Source organism: Alosa pseudoharengus, unplaced genomic scaffold (genome assembly GCF_046254945.1).
Source record: "Alosa pseudoharengus isolate Yale_2024_CS ecotype anadromous, Long Island Sound unplaced genomic scaffold, YU_APseudo_1.1 YU_APseudo_1.1_scf_2, whole genome shotgun sequence".
Classification (NCBI taxonomy): domain Eukaryota; kingdom Metazoa; phylum Chordata; class Actinopteri; order Clupeiformes; family Clupeidae; genus Alosa; species Alosa pseudoharengus.
Genome location: NW_027468663.1, coordinates 49446998 through 49467872, shown reverse-complemented (window position 1 = coordinate 49467872; position 20875 = coordinate 49446998). Strand labels below are relative to the sequence as shown.

General features: G+C 44.1%; 2 protein-coding genes across 5 annotated transcripts in view; both read right to left on the bottom strand.

Annotated features, from left to right (window-relative positions):
* Positions 1-13992, bottom strand: part of LOC143134746 (SUN domain-containing ossification factor) — a 37913-nt gene extending 23921 nt beyond the window's left edge. For 3 of the 4 annotated variants that reach the window (XR_012988709.1, XM_076295363.1, XM_076295364.1), the window contains exons 1-18: positions 13771-13992; positions 10651-10771; positions 10235-10360; positions 9457-9707; positions 9176-9289; positions 8888-9011; positions 8477-8594; positions 7903-8027; positions 7738-7805; positions 7256-7363; positions 7024-7129; positions 6767-6787; positions 6112-6167; positions 3586-3671; positions 3406-3471; positions 3209-3277; positions 2797-2881; positions 258-1598 (exon numbers count right to left, since the gene is read on the bottom strand). Coding sequence is in view for 3 of the 4 variants with exons in the window: in XM_076295363.1 (XP_076151478.1) it covers positions 258-1598; positions 2797-2881; positions 3209-3277; positions 3406-3471; positions 3586-3671; positions 6112-6167; positions 6767-6787; positions 7024-7129; positions 7256-7363; positions 7738-7805; positions 7903-8027; positions 8477-8594; positions 8888-9011; positions 9176-9289; positions 9457-9707; positions 10235-10360; positions 10651-10771; positions 13771-13901 (3116 nt within the window). In the remaining variant the exon portion in view is untranslated. The remainder of the gene's footprint in view (positions 1-257; positions 1599-2796; positions 2882-3208; positions 3278-3405; positions 3472-3585; positions 3672-6111; positions 6168-6766; positions 6788-7023; positions 7130-7255; positions 7364-7737; positions 7806-7902; positions 8028-8476; positions 8595-8887; positions 9012-9175; positions 9290-9456; positions 9708-10234; positions 10361-10650; positions 10772-13770) is intronic. The other variant, XM_076295365.1, reaches the window with a different exon arrangement.
* A 3977-nt stretch (positions 13993-17969) lies between these two features.
* Positions 17970-20875, bottom strand: part of dnm3b (dynamin 3b) — a 17440-nt gene continuing 14534 nt past the window's right edge. Inside the window, exons 18-21 of the mRNA XM_076295361.1 lie at positions 20609-20779; positions 19674-19912; positions 19049-19225; positions 17970-18009 (exon numbers count right to left, since the gene is read on the bottom strand). Of these exons, the coding sequence (XP_076151476.1) occupies positions 17970-18009; positions 19049-19225; positions 19674-19912; positions 20609-20779 (627 nt within the window). The remainder of the gene's footprint in view (positions 18010-19048; positions 19226-19673; positions 19913-20608; positions 20780-20875) is intronic.

Here is a 20875-nt window from a genome sequence, read left to right as displayed (position 1 = left end):
TGTCAGATGAGAATCAGAATTTTGACCATTTTAAAGAATTACTCAAAGATTGTTCCTTATTCCTCAATGTGAAATAAATAGCTTTAGTGAAAACAAGACATTTGAGGATATCATCTGATCCATTCTTTTTCCCCATTTCTGACAAATTTATAAACTAACGGATAAATTGTGAAAATAACTGCTAAGTTATTTCGACAATAAAAATGTCATTGTATAAATGTGTATTGCAGCCCAGGTGTGAGAACAGGCAGATGTACCTCTGGCTAAGCTGCTCCAGGTAGCGGCCGCTGAGAGACATGTTCATCTCCAAGGCTTTGATGCGGTTGTTGAGCCGCATGAACACAGACTCCTTCTGGCCAGAGCCGTGCCCCTGGCCACTGCCCCCGCCGGCCACTTCTGTGGCATTCACCATCTCCGAGAGCATTTCCAGCGAGGAGGAGGGAGTACCAGAGACAGGCAGCTGGCCCATACCGGCCGACCCCCCCAGCATCGCGTCCTCCAAGAGGTCCTCCAGCCTGGGCTCTCCGGTGGCCACCAGCCCATCCGAGGCCTCCGTGGAGGGGGGTGAGGGTGGGTGCTCCTCTGGGACCCCCAGGGGGTGGTCCTCGGGGCCTGGGTGGAAAGGTGGCTCTGTGCTGGCGGAGGGCTGTGCTGGTAGGGAGGCAGCCTGCTCCAATACATCACCGCTGGGGGCAGGAGAGGAACCTTTTAGCTCTGCACCAGGCTGGTCCACCTCTGCAGGCCCCATGGTCGTGTCCTCTCCGGAGCTAACGTCCTCTTGGACAGTGGTGGTGGCGGAGAGGGATGAGGAGGCGGTGGACGAGGGCGTAGGGGTCCTCCTCCTGTGGGCCTCCGTCTCCTCGCTGCCCTCAGCTCGGGTGTCCGAGACCGAAGACTCACTCAGATCTATGGCGGGGGTGGCCTTGTGGGAGGGCGGGTCGGAGGAGAAGGCTTCGGAGAGCGACGGGGCCAGGCTGGGTGCAAGATCCAGCGGGTCAACCACGGGCTGAACCACAGGGACAGTCGGAGGCTGTTCAGGAGGGGATGACCCCTCAATGGGGGAAGAGGAAAGGTCTTTAGTGGGCTTGGAGTCCTCCTGCAGGCTGGGAGAGGTGGGGGAGACACTCTGCTGCTCAGAAGAGACAGAAGATGATGATGATGATGAGGATGTGGAGGCTTCCGAGAGTCGCTCAGTGGTCCTCTTGCGCAACCTCCGCAGGGCCAACAATGCCGAGCACTGCTTCAGGAGATGCTCCTGCAGGGAGGCCAAACAGCAGGAGGAGGAGGATGGATACTCTTCACAGTAGATGGAGCTCTCTTGCAAACGTGCGTCTGTGTGCTCCCAAGATGTGGCTTCCCTCAGCACCCCACTGTCTTCGCTGTCTGTACCTGGACCTCCTGACGAGTCACTGTCGTCTGCGGGCAGCAAGATGACGATTGGGTTGACCTCAGAGGGGGCTGGCGTGGATATGACCGGAGTGGAGGGCTGAAGGGCTGCGGTCTCCTCTGGTGTGAGGGCCTCTTCTGTGGGGGTCTCTTGTGTGGAGGTTGTGGGAAGCTCTTTCATGCCTGTTTCACTGACCTCAGTGGTCTCAATTCTGAGTGGGGAGTAAAATTAGAAAAGCAGAGACCATCAACAGTTTTCTTTTCTGCATAATCCTGTATATGAGCTTACATTCACATGACGGTGGATATCAAACCCTCTAAAAGGCACATTCTCAGCGTTTACAGAGCAAATGGTGCCAGATCACCAGAAGAGGGTTTTTTTTTTTTATCATTCCTATAAAGTTCCTATAAAGGTAGAATATGCACTGAGAAATGAGATCACAGAATTTAAACAATACTACTGCAATTCCCGTATCAAACCATGTCCATTGAGGCACATTCTCAGCGTTTACAGAGCAAATGGTGCCAGATCACCAGAAGAGGGTTTTTTTTTTTATCATTCCTATAAAGTTCCTATAAAGGTAGAATATGCACTGAGAAATGAGATCACAGAATTTAAACAATACTACTGCAATTCCCGTATCAAACCATGTCCATTGCTGCAGAAAACCCGTAGCCCAATGACATACCCGCAGCTACTGAATGATATGCTGCTCTGTAGCTGGAAAAACCATCAACACCAACATTCCATTGCTCTGAACTATCAAAAAATGTTTACGGCCTGTTACAAAAAAGCGGTTAAGTTACATCATGCTACAATGTCTCTTCAGCTGCCGAATGTGAAGTCGGTTGGGCAAAACTGCGGCGGCAAATTAATTTGCTCAGCTTGTACGTCTAGTATCGAACCATAGGAATTTCTATTGGCTTAACACCGTGGATGACGGCCAATCACAGCGCTCTATTTCGTTAGAGAGTCTTAAGGCGGGCTTAACAGGATAACGACATCCTGCGACGGTGAACAACAAGGAAGGTGGCGATGGCAAACGAAGAGCGGTTGTTTGAATCGGCGTTGGCGTCAACTTTGGAGGAGTTGGACTTGTGCTTTTCTTTGAAAGTAGATCAACACAATGCACTTAAGTCATTCCTTTCGAAGAAGGATGTATTTGCCGTTTTGCCGACCGGATACGGATATGGTCGTAGCGCTGGCCTATTGCATGCCTAGGCAGTTTGAAAGACAATTCTCTGCCCGCCCCTTGGATTAAGCGAGGTGAATGATTCGATGCCAGACTATACATGTCAATGATATAGGATGGCCCGCCAGGCTACAAAACTGTATGAAGATACATGCGAACACACAGACATGCAGAGAGAGACTTTCAAGGAATGAACAGGTAGGCATAAAGCTCTTACTGAGGAGAGGAGGATGCAGTAGCAGGGGAGATCTGGGCAGCTGGAGCTGAACCAGACGCGTTCACAGCTGATGCAGTGCCGTTACCTGAAACAACAAAGAAACCAGTCACTTCCATCTTATTGTTCATCTTTCAGTCTCATTCATTTTCACATTCTGGTTTGTTTTGTTACTAGGATTTCCTCACATCCTGCCCAATCAGAGGAGGAGAGTTGAGGCCGTCCTTGGGCTATTCATCACAGGACACTGAGGGCTTGGGCTGGCTCACGGCAGACAAACTGCTGTCTCCTTGCACATTCATCATTCTTCAATACTGACTAAGCAGTCTGTTGCACACATTTATGTTAGGGACTTGGTTTGGGAAACGCCATAGACATTCGTTATGGGCATTTTTAACGTAACAACGATCAATACCATCTCTTCCGTCTGGGCTGCCTCCTAGCACTTTGTCTGCGATATTGTTGACCATGTTCAGGATGGCATCTGTGGGGAAGAGGAAGACATTTCCCATATTACATTCCTCGTTAAAACTCCCGATTTCACAAGGAAAAAGCCCTTACAGGAAATGTCTACATCTAACTTGCAACATGTTGTCATTGTGAAGAGCTTACCCTTTGCAGATCCAATAATGTTATTAGATGATTTAGCCTCTGATGGCACATACCCAGGAGGGTAATCTGTAGAGAGAAGAGTGACAATCTATGTAGTTTGGCCATCACCAAAGGTCTACAGACACGGACACACACACACACGTCAGTGGCCTTTATTGTAATCAGTGGTTCAGTACCTACCCTCATCATCATCCACGATGTCGGTTCTCTCTAAAGGATCCGAAATCTCATCCTCATACTCCTCCACCATGCTGGTGCCAAATACCCTAAAGGAGAATTGAGTGGTTCAGTCAACAGTTATTTACTTCATCGCTCAGTCTATTCAACTCAGTAACTCGTCCATCGAGAATAAGCTTTATCTAGGGGGGTCCTGTTGTTTTGACTAAGTGTAAACTTAAACGCATTTACACAAACCATTGAAATGTACAATATGAAGATATGAAATGAGGTGATTTAAAGCAACACCAAAGCACTTTTCCTCTGTCACACGACACACACGCACACTATTTGTTTATCAGGCAACAGCTTGGCAAATAACGTTGTCCACAGACAAGGTAGAGTGTGTTGCATGATTTTATGAAAGTATGATGTATTGGGACATCAGAAGCAAGTAAAATTTGTAGTTTCTTATGTCTCATTCCATCGAACTACAGATCCGCTACCCGATCTGACAAACTTACATAGTGTGGTGTGGTTATAGCCGATAGAGGGCCGCGAAGCAAATGCAGAAGTGCCGTTCACCCAGTTACGAGTTGATGAACCACTGAAACGATTTTGGAAACATTATCTTAAGGTACAAAAAACTCTTTGGTGTTGCTTTAAAAAGGTAAACGAGGATGGAGACGGAGTTGAAAACTATGGTCTACTGTAGCAGTCATTAGAGGACTTGGCCACCAGGGGGCACACTGCATCAGACAGACACGTTTAGACACAGAGTTTAGTATTGCTTATCTCACAGACAACTGTGTCGCACTGACAACAGACAAGCAGATACTGAGCACTACTGCTACCAGTATCAACTAATCAGTTATGGACACACCCAGTTACAGTATACACCAATGCTTTGTTTCAAAAGACAGACAAATGATAACAACATGCTCATCTAAAGTAATTCAATATGTTACACAATCTACTGCATTTATTACAATATTAATGATACCCACGTCAGTGGGCACTGAACAACACAACATGATTCCGTGATTTTACCATCTTCATTGTTGGTATGTATGTATATATGTAATGTCATACAGGAAAACATCATTAGTAAGAGGGTTGAAAAGAAGGTGTGCTGGTCTTGAGAACACCATGTTCTGAACCGTGAGTACCCCTTCAGCCCCCACCAACAGGCCATTTGTTTCGATAGAAAAGAGGCGTTGCCTTCTGCATGCTGGAATAATGTACCATGTAAAAGCTCAGTGTGTTCCTCCCGTGTTCATGTGGACATGACAAGGACGGAGTGTGCAAGCACAAACTGGGAGAGTACGCATTATAGAGACTTTTGTGGGTCAGTAATTAAAAAGCCACCTTGCACTCGGTGAATACAGTATTACAGTAGATGTTCCTACCATTGTCCAAGCTAGCCATCAACCTAGATGCAGGTACATGTTGAAGTACTTGCAAAGAACAGACCTACATTACAATGAGACTCATCCTCCTCAGACACAATATGAGCTTAGGATGAGGAGTTCTACTAAATCCAACAGATAACTTATATGTTTTTTTGCTCAACTCCAATAAAGACAAGAGTTCTAAGGTAAAAGTAAAGACAGGGTTGGCCTTTACTTGGGACAATGTGTTTCATGATTGTATATTGATTACAATGTAAAAAAAAAAAAACGCAAGGAATATCCGCACACTAGCTCCCTTCAGTCTGATGAAGAGCCGAGACTCGAAACGTAACTTACAGTATGGTGTAAACTCTACTAAACAAGAAAACAAGGGAGCTAGTGTGCAGACATTCCTTGCGGTTTCACAGCTTTCATTTTTTATCCAGCACCTACTTTTGGATGTGGGCACGTTACTGTACGTTTGTTTGGATATTGATTACAATGGCCATTATAACTGGTTAATAGTCTTCCGTCTGTTCCAGCTCATACAACTTTCTTGTCATCACGCAACAAAGGGGGAAAAATGCATCTCTCTGTAGTCATTTCTAGGTGTAAAATGTACAAGCCTGATTGGAACAGGTATTTTTAGTTGCTGCAGAAGCAGTTTGTTGAGAGCTACTTTGTGCCTTAAGATTTTGGGTAATATAGTCAACTTTCATAAAACACTACAAACACCTTCTTGTTGCATATTACCAAGTGATCAAAAAAAGTTATAAATAGCAGATTTTACAAGATTATTGCTAGTGAGAGAGACCACTGTTAGCGAGAGGATGCTATAAGACCAGAGTTAGCGAGAGGATGCTAATGTTATTACATTATTATTATTATTACTACATTACATTTGGCTGATGCTTTTTAACCAAAAGCGACTTCCAACAAGGGAAGCAATCAAGGTAGAGTGTGATAAGGACAAGTTAGTGCAGCAGTGAGTGCTACTTTGCAGCAGTGAGAAGAAGCTAAAAGACCAGTGTATTAGAGAGACCACCAGTGTTAATGAGGAAATACTAACTGCAGTAAAGAGTAGAGAGAGAAAGAGAGAAGAGGAGAGCGAGAGAGTGTGAGAGAGACAGAGACAGAGAAAGAGCAAATGATTGAGTACCTGATGAGGCTGAGAGGACAGAAGTGCTCCGAGCCAAAGTGAGAGAGCAGCTCCACCTGCGGATGACCAGACACACACACAAACACACACACACACACACGCACACACGCACACACGCACACACACACGCACACACACACACACACAAACTCATCAGGAAACATAAAGGACATAGTCAATGCTACATGCAGAACACAAAGAGCAAAGCTTCAATCAGTGGATGTGATCAAAGAACAGGTTTAGCAAATCAATGGACTGCATTATGCCGTACAATTTATTTTATGGCAAAGCTAGTCATTTGAATTGTGTCCACCTTCTGCAGCAAAAACAAATTTACAGTCAACAATATTTCTCAGTGCAGAGGGAGTTTGATCTTAAGCTGGATTTATTTAGCCTGGCGCATTTGCAGAAGTTAATTTTACACATTGAGCTCACACAGACCCATACATTAGTCCACACCAGGCAAACTATCATAAAGGAAAACAATATATTTTTCCTAGTTAGCATCACAGTTTAGCAATGTTATCTATTATATTGCTATGGTGCTAGCCATCAAAATGGTAGTGACTAAATTTAATCAGCCTAACGCTAAGCATTAAGCACCAACGCTATCCACCCATACATCTGTGAACATCTAAGAGAGAAGATGGCTAACCTTTATGTACTTGGTGAACATCTGAAGCAGGAAAAAACATAGGAGAGAAGAAGCTGTTAAAAGTGGTGAACATGTTTGAGCACATTAGGCCCGAGTGCACATATCTGTCTCAAGCAACCGTTCTTTTCAACAAATATTGGTTAGGTTAGGCAAATTCGCAGTTGACCTCTGAGGGGAGTCCAGTTTCAGTCCCATAAGAAAACCAAAGATAGGATATGAGTACTGAGAATAGGGCTGTGCCACTATGAAAGCTGTACCTTGACATATTTGGCAAAGAGATGTTCATCCAGTGGAAAGCTCTGGATTGTGCGTTCATCATGGCCATGGAATGTACCCAGCTTGACCCACTTATTTGTTGGATACCTGAAAAAAAAAAAAAAACAGCAATTTTGTTTTTACTGAGGATGAAGAGCTCCTACATTTTTTTAATGAATTCATCATCACATCATCTATAATGTGATCCAAGGGTCAACATAAAGCAAGCCAGACCTGTCACTGATGGACACCAGGAAGTCCTTGGGTGTGGAGGAGAAGAGTTCAAAGTTGGCAATGTCAAGTTTCTTCACCTGAATGGGCTCACAGAGCTCAATAACAAACCTGTAGAACAGAGGGAGAGAAGAAGAGAGGTGTGCTGGGCTGGGCCGGCTAAGAGAAGAGCCACTTCACTGGCAAGGCCCAATGGAACAGCTTTCTACTCTGATACCTATTTCTGTCTCCTGTTTCATGTCCTTGACTTTAACAGTACGAGTCAGTAGGCCCAGGCTGAGAAGTACTACAATACAGCATAATCACTCATGTCTTTCCCCCTATAACTTCAACCATTATACATACATACACTGTATATGTAGATATACAAATACTTAGTGATGGTAATGTCTATGGCAATGACCATTATCCAACCACATTTTTGGCACTAGTAACAAGACTTTGTAACAGATTTTGTAATAATTCTTATCTTTCTGTGTCATTACCAAATCTTGTTGCTGCAGGGATTCAGCATGTACAGGTCCATGTTCTCCATTAGAATGGCAGAGGTGCTCTGAGAAGCAAAAACAAGCGTGGTTAAGCATTTTACCTTCATCTCTATTAAAAAAAAAGAATAGCTCTTAAATCATTGCTTATTGTGGTCGCCACACCTTGGCTTCAGGGTTTGCTGATAAAATCTTGGCCCCACATTCTACCGATGCGTAGTTGTTCAAGTTATTTTGGACCTTCTTTGCCACGTGTGTTCCCCCATTAGAGGATGTGTGTGTGGTCTGACCTGGGAGGAAAAAAGTACAGCGTAACAAAAGAGCTATAGGTGAGACACTAGAAAATGCTATTTTTTATTTGTGCAGTATGTTTAAAATATGTTATGGCTCTCAAAGTACTCTACATAAAGCTATAAGGGCAAACAGAGAGAAAAGGGTGGCCAGGCAAAACCTCTTTCCAAAAAATAATTTGTAAACATAACCTAGCTCAAGTACAAAAAAATACATCAATAATTGAAGACCAGAGCTGTTGACTTCCCAAAGGACCACAAAATGCCAAACACCAGTAAATAAAGACTGTCAGCAGCACTGTAACATTATGGTTACATAACCTGCATGCTGGACACAGAGGAGGGCCTGGGAGAAGGCACACAGTTAACTACTTCATGGTGGATACAATCTGCAAAACCCCAAGCACTGAAGAGACTTGAATGACAAGGCACAGTCAACACTCCCTCACTTTTCTCTATCTCTACTTCCATCATCTTCTTCTTCCACTCATCAAAAGTGGGGATGTCCTCCGGGTCCTTGGTTGCTGCCGAAGAGTCCACTTCCTTGGCAATCTGTCCGCCCATGCCCTGTAAATATTCACATGCATCTCGAGGTTATGAACACATTTTGGTACAGTACTTTCCTGTGTATTAGCCACATTGTGTATAAAGCGCCGGACAGTGTTTTATGTAAGTTTAAAAAAAAAAAAAACATATTAATATCATAACAACTGCCCCCATGTATGAGCACACGCACACGCACACACACACACACACACGCACACTGCAAAAACTGTATCAACCATAATATAATCCTGCTTTCTTCAGAATCAGTATCCCAGAGAAGAGCTACACATTCCATGGCTATCCGTGCTGTTTACCTTGTCTTTCTGCAGGTGGGAGGAGGTGTTGCTACCCTGGCCCGATTGCACTGCTGAGGCATCCACTTTGGTACTGGTCCCCTTCCCTCCTCCTGGTGTACTGGTGTTCTCCAGCACTGGAAGACTGGAGACAGACGGAGTAGCAGTGGGAGTGAGAGAGAATAAACACAAGAGCAAGGCAAGCCAGTAAGGCAAGGTTAAGCATTGTGTACAACAGCAAGGCAAGGCAAGGCGTACAACAGCAAGGCAAGGCAGGAACCAGGGGAGGAGAGAGGAAGGGGAACTCACTCTGTCAACACATCACTATAAGAGGGTCTTTCTATTGCCTCACAGTCAGTTGGGGGAGAGTCTGTGCTGGACACTGGAGGAGTGGAGGGGTCAGCCACTAAGGATTCTGTGGCACTGAGTGAGGAAAAGAAACATCAGGGAAGATGAACACACATGCAAACACACACACACACACACACACACACAGCTTAAGTTTGGCATACCTTTTGAAGGAGGGTTGCCTTAGGGTAATCTCTGGTTCAAGCATGCAAAGGACACTCGAGAGAGACTTGTGCTCTTACCTATCGGCAGCTGATTCTAATGCGGTAGGAGAGCTGGGAGACGCTTTGCCATCCGAGTTGATGCTGGGAGAGGCAGGCAAGGCCATGGCAGGCTCACTGGTGGCTGTGGAATGCTGCTGCTGCTGCTGCTGCTGCTGGTGCTCAGTATGGCCCTGGGGCTCAGGGACAGGAGGCTCCAAGTCCTGCTTGGGGTCAGCCACCACCTCCCACTCCAGCACAGGCTCGTCTGCCCTCACCATAACCTCTGTGGTCTGTGCAGAGGGAGTTCTTAGCTTAGTCAATGCAATAAACACAGTTCAATCAAGGATTTAAATTAGTACATGACAATGAAACCAAAGTCATTTAGTAGCAACATTTCAGTAATGATCAGTAGTGACATACATGCAACATATAACATATATAGATTAAATACAATTATACATACTATGCTTTTATAAAATGCCTCATGGCATAACTTGCTATCTTAAATGAATATCCAATGAAATTCCACATCAGTGATAGTGATGTCATCTTTTTAAGAAGTAGGTCAGGCAACCTGAAGGACAGTGCTCAAGGACTGACACCATAATTCTCACTCACCTTCTCAAAGAACTGCAGGTACAGATGAACAGTGCCATGGGGAATAATCAATCATATACACAGCAGGTTTTGTCAGGAATGGTAAATTATATTTTCGTATCTAATGCTTTGTCTGTGACAATGTTCTTATTAAGACCTTTACAGAAAGCAGAGTAGGGCAACAGAGTTAAGACAAAGGACCTGTGCTACTGTGCAGTACCTGCTTTAAGTTCCCAGTCTCTGCGTGATCCAGAGTCCATGCTTCCTCCTCCACCTGGCCGCCTTCTGTCAGTACGCTGGGTTCAAACGGGCTGCCCGTCTCCTGGGCAGTGGACAACTCAACAGTCTGTCCACAGACACACACAAATGACAGAAACACTCAGCATGCTTGTCGCAAGTGATCTAAGCACTTCATATTCCATGGTATACATGGAGCTAAATCTAATTCCATAAAGTATGCATGGTAAACTGTTCCTTGCTATGAGCCTTGTTTGGCAATGTCTTGCTGTCCTGGAAGCCTGTTACAGACGATTGAAAAAATAAATAAATGATAAATTCTGTAGTAGTAGTACTGTACTACTAGCATGTAGCTAAGATATAGCTGACTATTGAACCAGGCCTGAGTTTGTGGCATACCTGTCCTGTGTCTGCCTGGTCCGAGGGGTCCTGCGGCCTACTGGTGTCCTGTGTGGGCTGGCCCTGGGCCTGGAGGGCAGCCAGCCTCTGCTCAGAACAACACACATGCCCAACAGGGTGCCTGCAAACAGGCACGCCACAGAGGCTGTTATAAAACCATTACATAACAACACTTCCCATAGCGAGAATGGGCAGAGGAGCCGACTGCATGATGGTGGTGGTGCAACTATGTTCATGTACAGGTACATCAAGTCATAGAAAATGCAAATAATGGTGTAGGCCTATCTGTGAGATAATAAGATACATATAATCCTGTCAAAACATTAAAATACTACATTACACATTACTGATTTAAATTCACTGTGAATATCTTCAATGTGACTCGTGTTGGTCCCCATTTCTATTGTAAAGTTTAGAACATCAGCACCAACAGAGTCCTACGTAGGGTTACACTACAGTCAGAGGTGTGGTCAGTGGTAAAATATGAATTTGGTGATCACGGTAAGGTGGACTGTGACATGCTAGAAAAAAAAAAAGGCATTCAGAACATGTTTGATGATGGTGGAGGTGATTGTCCAATGTTTATAACAATACCAGTGGTATAAAATGATTCCTAGAGTGTTGATGAGTGTACATAATTGCGTTGTGTTTATTTAGAAGTCAAAAACTAGTACGCAAATAGATTGCCTTAAAAATCGTGACAACAGCATAACTAGCCCTGTTCAAAGGCATTGTGCTAACTGATGTGGTATTTTGTGAAGCTAGTGTGCTAACTGATGTGGTATTTTGGTGATATTTGTCCACTGATTTCATAAAGGTGTAAACACTGTCTGAGAAGAAAAACAACATGAAAATCTGCATGTATATCTTTAGGAGTGGCCTAAATGTGTGTTTAAGGAGAGCACAGTAGCCCTCATAAGACTAAACCATAGATGCTTAACACATCCCTCCATGCTGGTCATGCTGTCTTTCCCCAGGCCAACCCCAGTACAGTACTATTACCTGTATATGTGTAATGTGATGTCCTACAGGCTATGCTCCGAATCACAAATATTCAATAGTTAGCCTAAGCTTCTTAACTTCAGACTAATGAAAGGCATTTGAATGTTCACTGTTTCTGTACTACAGCCTTTGGTGGGAAGAGAGAGCAACCGTCACACCATATCATTCTGTCGGATACCATTCTGAGGGTAGACAGTGCCCTATGAATGGTGGGGAGTTTGTCAGTTGTGTAATATCAGACTGACTGCCAAAATCACGCTACGGGCAGTCAGGTCAGGTGAAAGGACTGCCAGAGAATGGGACAACTCAATGTCACAGCTGTCTCTTCTCAAACACCATGCCACACACAAGGACGTGCAAAATCAACAGGTCAAAAATAGCCACAATGATTAGGACACTTTCCCACTGTTTCATGTGCCAAGGAATAAAAACGAGGATATACTGAAAAAGGGAGAGCTTCTTGATGAAGGCTTGACAGTGTTGATATAGGCCAATATGACGTCACAGATCTTGATGTACTTGGTCATTTTATCACCATTATTGTACTGGTGTCTCAAGATGTAGCAAAAAGATGGACCTAGAGAACAAAATTCAAAGGGCTTGCCAACATGGCTCAGACACTGTGTCACCATAGGAGCTACAGTAATTAATTCAGTCCCAAATGAACATTACACACCACTACTAAAAATATGAGTCATATCTAGGACAGGTAATCCCAGGACAGGTGCTCCGAGTACAAGGTTCACATCACGTCAAACCGGATGTCATATGCCTTATGCTGCATTACAGCAGGATGCCAGGAAGTCAGACACGAGCAGACTGGCTTGATAGGACAGGAATTTGTCGTTTACAATGACAACACTGAACTGACAGAAGACATCAATTCGGCGTACTAGATCACTCTAATGAAGAAGAACTATTTGGAGATGCACAACACTATTTAACCTTTGGTGAGGGAGCGGTGCTTACGATAAACCAAATCAACAACAGGCCAGCTGAGAGTGGGATTGGGTATCTCACAACTGTAGTGTGTCTTTGTGCCGCACAAAGTGTTTAGTTTCAAGATTATGGAATTATGGTAGCTACATTAACATTAATAATGAAATACAATATATCAGCACTGTCGCTGGCCATATTACTGTTTTCAACAGATGACTCTCAAGAGAAGTAAGGACGCATCATGCATGCAACGTTATGGGCAATAGGGACACCAGAGTGTTGAAGCGGTCCGTAATCAAGGATCTTTGGGGATACATCATGACAACCTCAGAGCAGGGAATCTATTTTATTTAAGATAAGGAAGTGTTAAGGGTACGTCCCACGACTTAAACACACACACACACACACACATCTAACTTTCAGCTTAGGATGGGGCCTCATCAAATCAGGCATAGCACTGTCCTACAAGTTATCCTGGCTGGCTAGTTTCGAAATTACTGACATTGCTAGTCACAAAACAGAGACCTATTGACATTTAACATTATTTCCGATCAGCTATGAAAGCTCCCTAAACAAAAAGTGACACGTCGGGACAACAAAATCCGATGAATTCGTGGATAGCTAGCGGTAAATGTCATTAATCAGGGATTCCTAACACCCATAAACTGACACGCTTGTGGTTGTTGTTGGCATCGAAGCTGTCAGCCACGTCGCATTGTAAACACCAACCAACGTAGATGCTAAGCCAAGTCTGCTAGCATAAGTCATCGTTAGCTATTATATTCTGACATAGAGTTAGCAATGTAATTCCATCTTCCTACCAAACTTCCCTTAACTATGGTCTAAATGTATCTCAATATTTATATTCTACCAGGGTCTCTACAATTTACAAATAATTGCCTGGCAGGCTACACAAGCCCCAATTTCAACTTTAACGTAGTTTAGAACAACGTAACACCACCTGCCACATTTATACTTGTAGCGTTGTTAGCTTCCGCAGCTAACTTGCTAGCTTTGATACTACGTATTCGCTAACAGAACCCCAAGGTTCAGGGCGTCCAACAGTTTGGACCTTGAATAATGATCTAAATCAAACAACTACTCGCCTAATTTCTAATTAATAAGACAAACACATAAACCGTTATGCAGTAGATACCCAGCCTCGATTAGTTGACTTACCAGCATAGTACTGCAACAACGATCGCACATATCACTACAGTCCAGCGCTTCATTATCTTATGGTGACCAACATCCTTTCGGTTTAAGCACAGTTGACCTGCCGTTTTTTCGTTAAGAACGAATATGTACATTCAGTTGATACAATTCCACTTCTACTAAGTCACCCAGTTGGTCAGGAGTAGCTGTCATGTACTGTGTGCTCAGCGACGGTTCCCTCCTGTGTTCAAGTTGTTGGAGTCCGCAAGCGGCTAGCTACTTCCTGCAGCCGTCCAATGAGAGGGCAGGGACACTGTTACGCAGTTTGAACGAAGCAACTGTGCGCTTGTAGCTTGTGGAAATGCAACAAAGATCCTTGATTACTCTAACCCTCTCTGAATGCAATATATCGCGAAGCCCTTATTTAGCATAGGCTGTATTGGCTTATTTAGCATCTGTAGTGGAGACACTATGTTCCAATGGTAAAACATAATTAAGGCATATTCCCATAGATGACTTTATATTATATATTCTGTAAAATAACCCTATGCAAACGAGGACGTGCGATGGGGAAATAGACCTACCTAAAACGTTCAACATTTCACATCTGCATTATTTAACAGATCATTTGGATCTGTTACAAAGTTGCTGATTAGCATAAACCCCTAAAACCTTAGCTTAGTATCTTACCTTAAGTTGCTGGCTCCCTCTACTGGATGATAAAAAAAACAAAAAAACAAAAACATGGGCTGTTCATGCTGTGCTCCTTCTACCATGTATGTCTGTTCTTGCGGTGCCTCCGTGATAGCAGACAATTCCCTATGATTTGAATATAGTTACATCCCTCTCCCTATGCTACAGACCTTTTATTTATTTTCTTATTTCATCACACGTCAAAACACACACACACACACGCACACACACACACACACACACACACATATCTGACTTTCTCCAACTTTTGCACATCTCCATAGAACTTTTATTTATTATTTTTGATTTCTCCTCCATCTATCTACCCATGTCCTTGATTGCCTAGCCTTTCTGCCCAACCCCCACCCCCATCCCCAACACACATACAAAAAAACAGACACACTTACATCATCACTGTCATCACCTCACATACATACAGCACACTGCTTGCTACAGTAAGCCTCCTCTACATACTTGCTGCACACTGCCCCCCCCTCCCTACATACACAGCACATTGTCTTCAGGATCTTCTCCAACACACATCCTCTACATACTTACAGCACACTGCCCCCACCTACACACACACTCACACAGTCACTGCTCCAGTCCCCTCCCGCCCACACACACACATCTTCATCACTCACATATATCATACATACAGTACTCTGCTTGCAATAGTAAGTCCCTTCACCATACTTGTAGAACACTGCCCCCTCCCCCCTCTCCCCTACATACACAGCACATTATTTCATCAGGAAACTTCTCCAACACACATCCCCAACATACTTACAGCACACTGCCCCCCCCCCCCCAAAACACAGCACATTGTCTCATGAGGAAGCTTCTCCAACACACATATTGCACACTGCCCTCTCCCAACATACACAGCACACTATCCCATCTCCCTTGTCATCCCCCCAACAAACACACCAAGACCCCCTGGCAGTTGGGTTAGCCCCTTGAGCCGTGGATCTGCCCAAGGTTTCTTCCTTAGTAAGGGAGTTATTCCTTGCCCCTGTTGCTAATTAAACTAATTAAACACTAGTTTAAGGACACTAGTTGATGGAAGGAAATGTTAATTGGGCACAAATTAAATTACAGCGGATAATCAGTAAGGACTAGCCTACATCAAAAGAATCAAACACATTGGTGAGTGAGGACAGATTTATTGGAGATCAAGAGAGATACAGAAAGTATGTAACCACTGGTACAGCTCCCAAATAAATACATTTACAAAGGGGAGTTAAATGTGTTCTGCTGCAGACAATAATATTTTGATACGTATGTGTGTTACACTGTCTATGTAATATTCTATTGCATATTATATTCATTTTCATACTATTAGCTTTGGCAATACAGATGTGTTACCCATGCCAGTAAAGCAAATCGACTCTCAAGTCAGAGTAAAAGACAAATACTGTTTACAGACAGTGAGCGCAAGATAGAGGATTTATGAGCACACCCTTGTGGAATGAATAAATTACCTATTTGGCAATGTCTATATTTGGCAGAACACCACTTCACTAGAGGACAGACCCACAGAAACAAGACTTTACACTGGGCACTTAATAGCAAAACTAACTTCTGCTCTGACATGATCACAGGGGTCATCAAGACTGGTGACAGGGAAACAGAGTGTGACAGTTGGTCAGGTCATTACTGCAGATTACATGCTTTAGAGATGGAGGAGGTTGACGTACATACATTTACAACATATTGAAACTAGAAAGTGTGGCGTGATGGAAATATTGACAGATCATCATTTGCTATCTCTGACGGGTGTCCTCTTCCTACATGATAGCCGACACTGATGCTAGTGGCATTCTGAATTGCCTTCACAAAGGGTGTCACTCTTCTGTCATTGTCTGATACAAATGTCAAGTATCTGGCTGAATAAATAATATATTAAAAGCTATTTTCCCTATAGCTAGCTTATCAACATTTGTGTTTATTTACTGTGTCACATTTGAACCAATCACACTCTAGTTGCACCAATCACACTACACACTCTAAAGATGAAGAGAGAGAAAAAATGATGATGTTCACTTAACTGGCTTTAAGATAAGTCGCCCTCCCTCTTTGCATGGAGGGCATGCCAGTAATACAGTAATCATGACAAAGACGGATGCCCTTTGCCACAGTTAGATAAGGGTACGTGCTGCCAGAGGTTGCGCGCACAAGCAGACACAGTCAGCATAGTGGGAGTGCACACTTAGGCAGTTGGTTTGTGACAGTAACCCCTGCCAGTGCACTCCTGCCTAGGCCCTGGCCTCCAGACGCAGCCTGGCCATGGCAGTGACAACACAGGCACAGTCACAAACTTTTACTTGGTCAGTGACGGGGTCACGTTTGGAATAGCAACAAAGAGTGGTGCGCGTGCTTGCACGGACACACACACACACATAATGTATATGCATACATACACACACACATACTGTACATACTGTGCATACATACACACACACAGGGAGTGAGACCATGAAAACAAACACGACACATGGAACCACAACTTCAAACAAGCATGCAAACAGACAAAAATCATACAGGTGCACTGCTTGTCGCACAACACTCTCTGAACATGTATTTAACCACGCAAAGGCCCATACATACACACACACACACACATATATATATATATAAATATATATACAATAATTTTACTATGCATGTGTTGCAGCTTTCCATTTCCTGATTCATATACACGCCCCATCCATACAAAAGCAACCACACACACACACACACACACACACACACACACACACACACACACACACACACACACACACACACACACACTGCACAGCACATCACAACACAGCACAACACACCCACAAACATGCATGATAAGAAGCCTGAAGGACCCGCTGCATTGGGAACATTCATGATAAATGTCCAATGCTGCATCTCTGCTGAGAATGGCTAGTGGGGAGCAACAGCAACAGTGCCGTATGTGGGAATGTGGTGGAGAGAAAGAGAGAGAGAGAGAGAGAGAGAGAGAGAGAGAGAGAGAGAGCGAGAGAGAGTGAGAGAGAGAGCGAGAGAGAGAGAGAGAGTGAGAGAGAGAGAGCGAGAGAGAGAGTGAGAGAGAGAGCGAGAGAGAGAGAGAGAGAGCGAGAGAGAGAGAGAGAGATGGGTCTGCTGCTGTGAAAAAATCTAAGAACCACACGGTCAGCACGGGCACAGAGATACAACACAAAAACAAGCACCGCTAGAGAGGACACTATCACCAGAGGAGGCAGGGGCGAGAGGACAGCGGGCCGGACAGGAGAGGGTGCAGGAAGAGCAATGGGTCTCGGACGGGACAGCGCAAGGTCGAGAGTGGAGAGCCAGGGAGAAGGGGCTGGAGACATGCAGGGGTTTGCAAGGCTGCATTTAGAGGGAGAGTACTGGGGAGATGGTACCAGCGAAGTGCCAGTCAGATGTTAAGAGTGAGGGGTAGAGGGGTAGAGGGGTAGAGGAGTAGAGGGGGTGGGGTGGGGTGGGGGATGGGGTGCTTCATCCACACTGAAGCGGTCGCCTGAGGTGGCCTTTCATGGGGCCTGCCTTGTTGGGGAAGGAGGGGGACGTCGACTGGGGGATGAGCATGGAAAAGGAATGGGGTGGGAATGACATGGCGATATCATGAAAGGCCAGGAAATTGCAGAGAGGAAAGAGAGAGAAAGAAACACATTTAGTGAATGTTAGTCACAAAGGAATCAGTACAGCAGAGTTGGTTAAAGGAAGTTAATTGTTTAGAGGTAGGCAAAGATATGTTTGACTAACATATTGACTAGCTGTCCTGTAAAGATTAAAGAGATTCAATTACAGTAATAGGTTAACAGAGAGAATATACACAACATAGGGAGGGAGGGAACATAAAGAAATGGAATAGGAAGGAAAGTGGGAGCGTTTGCCTGATATTACGTATGATTCCTTATTAATTAATATTTCGTGGTCTATATGAACTTCCTGTTGCAGTTTAAGTCACAGGGAACTCACAATTAAACTCACAGTTTAACTTTTACAGGGAAGCGCGTAATTAAAACGCTCTGTACGCGACGCATTAAAAAAAACATTAGACTGGTCAATTTTTTTTTACGAACGCGCCGCTAACACGTCTGGTGTAGCTACTTCCACTGATTATAATGGAAGCTAATTGTTGCAGCAGACGCAATGTGAACAGAATGCTTCAGTTACGCGCCTGGTGTAGCTTCCCTGTTAGGACTCTATTTGGTGTGACACATAATGCACCAGGGAATGTGCACAAACTAATGTTGATTTAATTACTAGACAAAATAATTTTGCTAATGTCATACAATACGCATAATCTTACATGCAAACACGTCTGGGTTAGTTCACAAGAATTGAATTCCTTTAAATCAACATGTCCTTTAAGAACATTAAATATGAACTGTAATTTAAAGTAAGCATCTGTAATGTTACTTTAAAAGCACTGCAAATTGCTCAACTATGTTATTTGTTATTTTTGATTGCGCCCCACAGACAGTAAATTAACAAATATTTTTATCACCACCTGTTCTCATTGTGTGGTTTCTGTTCCATTCTTAGTGCGCCCTGCTGTTTCAAATTAGAGCCTTTACTGTAATCAGTGTTATGAGGCCTGACTCACCTGGGAATGCTGGGAGGAGCTCGGTTAGGGCGGCTGGGGACCTGGGGGGAGTCGGCGCTGTTGTTCAAGGGCCCCAGAGGGCCCGGGCGGCCGGGAGGCGGAGGGGCCCCCCGGCCAGGGGCAGGCCTCTGACCAGACGACATCCGCCTGGGCGCAGTGGGACTGGGTGGGGGGGACCTGCAGGACGAGAGGGAGATGAACGATTGAGCCCAAACTGCAGAGAGGCTGAAAAAGAAGGTACTAGGCCTTCACACATCTCTACTACACTTACTTCATTTGACATCGGATACATCCTTTCAATGTTTTTTTTTTTTTTTTCAAAATTGCAAGTTTTAAATGTTTTGTAAGTGTTAGAGCTTTTTGCACACAAAAAGTGTAATTTTAGCCAGAGTGCTTCTGCTAAGGCATGTGCGTTTGTTTTGTAAATGTGATGTCAGATTTGACAGGGGCATTAAAGCAATTGAGAAAAACTAATCTTTCATGTTCATAACCTTTTGTGTTCATCATCATTTTAATTTTTATCGGTACATGAAAATGCAAGATGCAAATGCAAATACAAACTAATCTATTTCAAACCAACTGCAGCACAACAGTGAAACGACACAGACTCCGTCCCCCGGCGTACCTGCGGGATCCCCCTCCTCCTGCTGCAAGCCAGGAGTTGTCCACTGGAGGGGGCATTGCAGTGGTGATGGTGGTGGTGGAGATGTCTCCGATGATGGTTAGCGCCTCCTTGAGTGCATGGTGGGTTCGGAGCACTTCCTCCCTCCTCTGGGCCAGCTCGGCGGACTCGTCCATCAGCGCGTTCTGGTCCCCGGCAGAGTACAGCTGAGCCAGCAGCTCTGCGTTGATGAAGTCTTTGACCTTCGGCAGGAGGGAGGGAAATGGGAGAGATTGCCACTGGCTTCCAGATCTTCACAAAATGTTTTGGTTTTCCAATGCCTTTATTCATGGCATGAATACATATTTTTCTAGATTTCTTCTTTTTTCATTTGTTTTAATCTATGTTTATTATTATTTGACACACTTCTGTAGGTTATCTGGTCATAGCCAGAATAAGCATGTGGCTAGGAATTGAAAAGCAGGTCAAAAGAAATTGAAACATGAAAGATAACGTATATTAAATAAAATATATTTGAATTGGGCTGTTAAAGTATGGTTGCCTATACTGTATGATTAGCCTACAGAGGGGGAGAAAAGCAAACAGGGGTAAAGGATACTTTTGTATCCCTTCAAAGGGCCATCAAAAACATAAAAATCAAAACAAAAAAAGTAACTTGTTACTTGAGTACTATTAACAAAGTACTTTTTTTGCTTTTACTTGAGTAGATTTCTCAGATGGGAATATTTACTTTTACTGAAGTAATTTTTGAAGGGAGTAATTGTAAAATTACACGGCTTTGAGGTGTCAATAGATACACCTATGAAACAGACTACGAGGTCTAATCCCATATGCACAAAGTGGACCATGAGGTTGAGATTTGTTGCAGTGGTACTGAATTAAAGGACTTCCTCGTGTCCAAAAGACATCCTCACATCCATTACAGGATGAAAACTCACGTTGTTTATCATCAGAAACATTATACTCTTGGGCATGAGGTCCCGGATGCACTTGTTGACGATGGCCATGTAGGAGTCCACCAGATTACGGATGGTCTCCACCTTCCTCTCCAGATGTGGGTCCATGGAGAAGTTGTCAGCAGCTCCTTTTTCTCCACTGTCACTCTCCACCTAGGAGGTCACAAACACAACAGGCAAATCATCAGTAAACAGTGTCTTCCTGTGTGAATGGTCTAATAGACTATAGGACAGGCAGATGCTCACAGC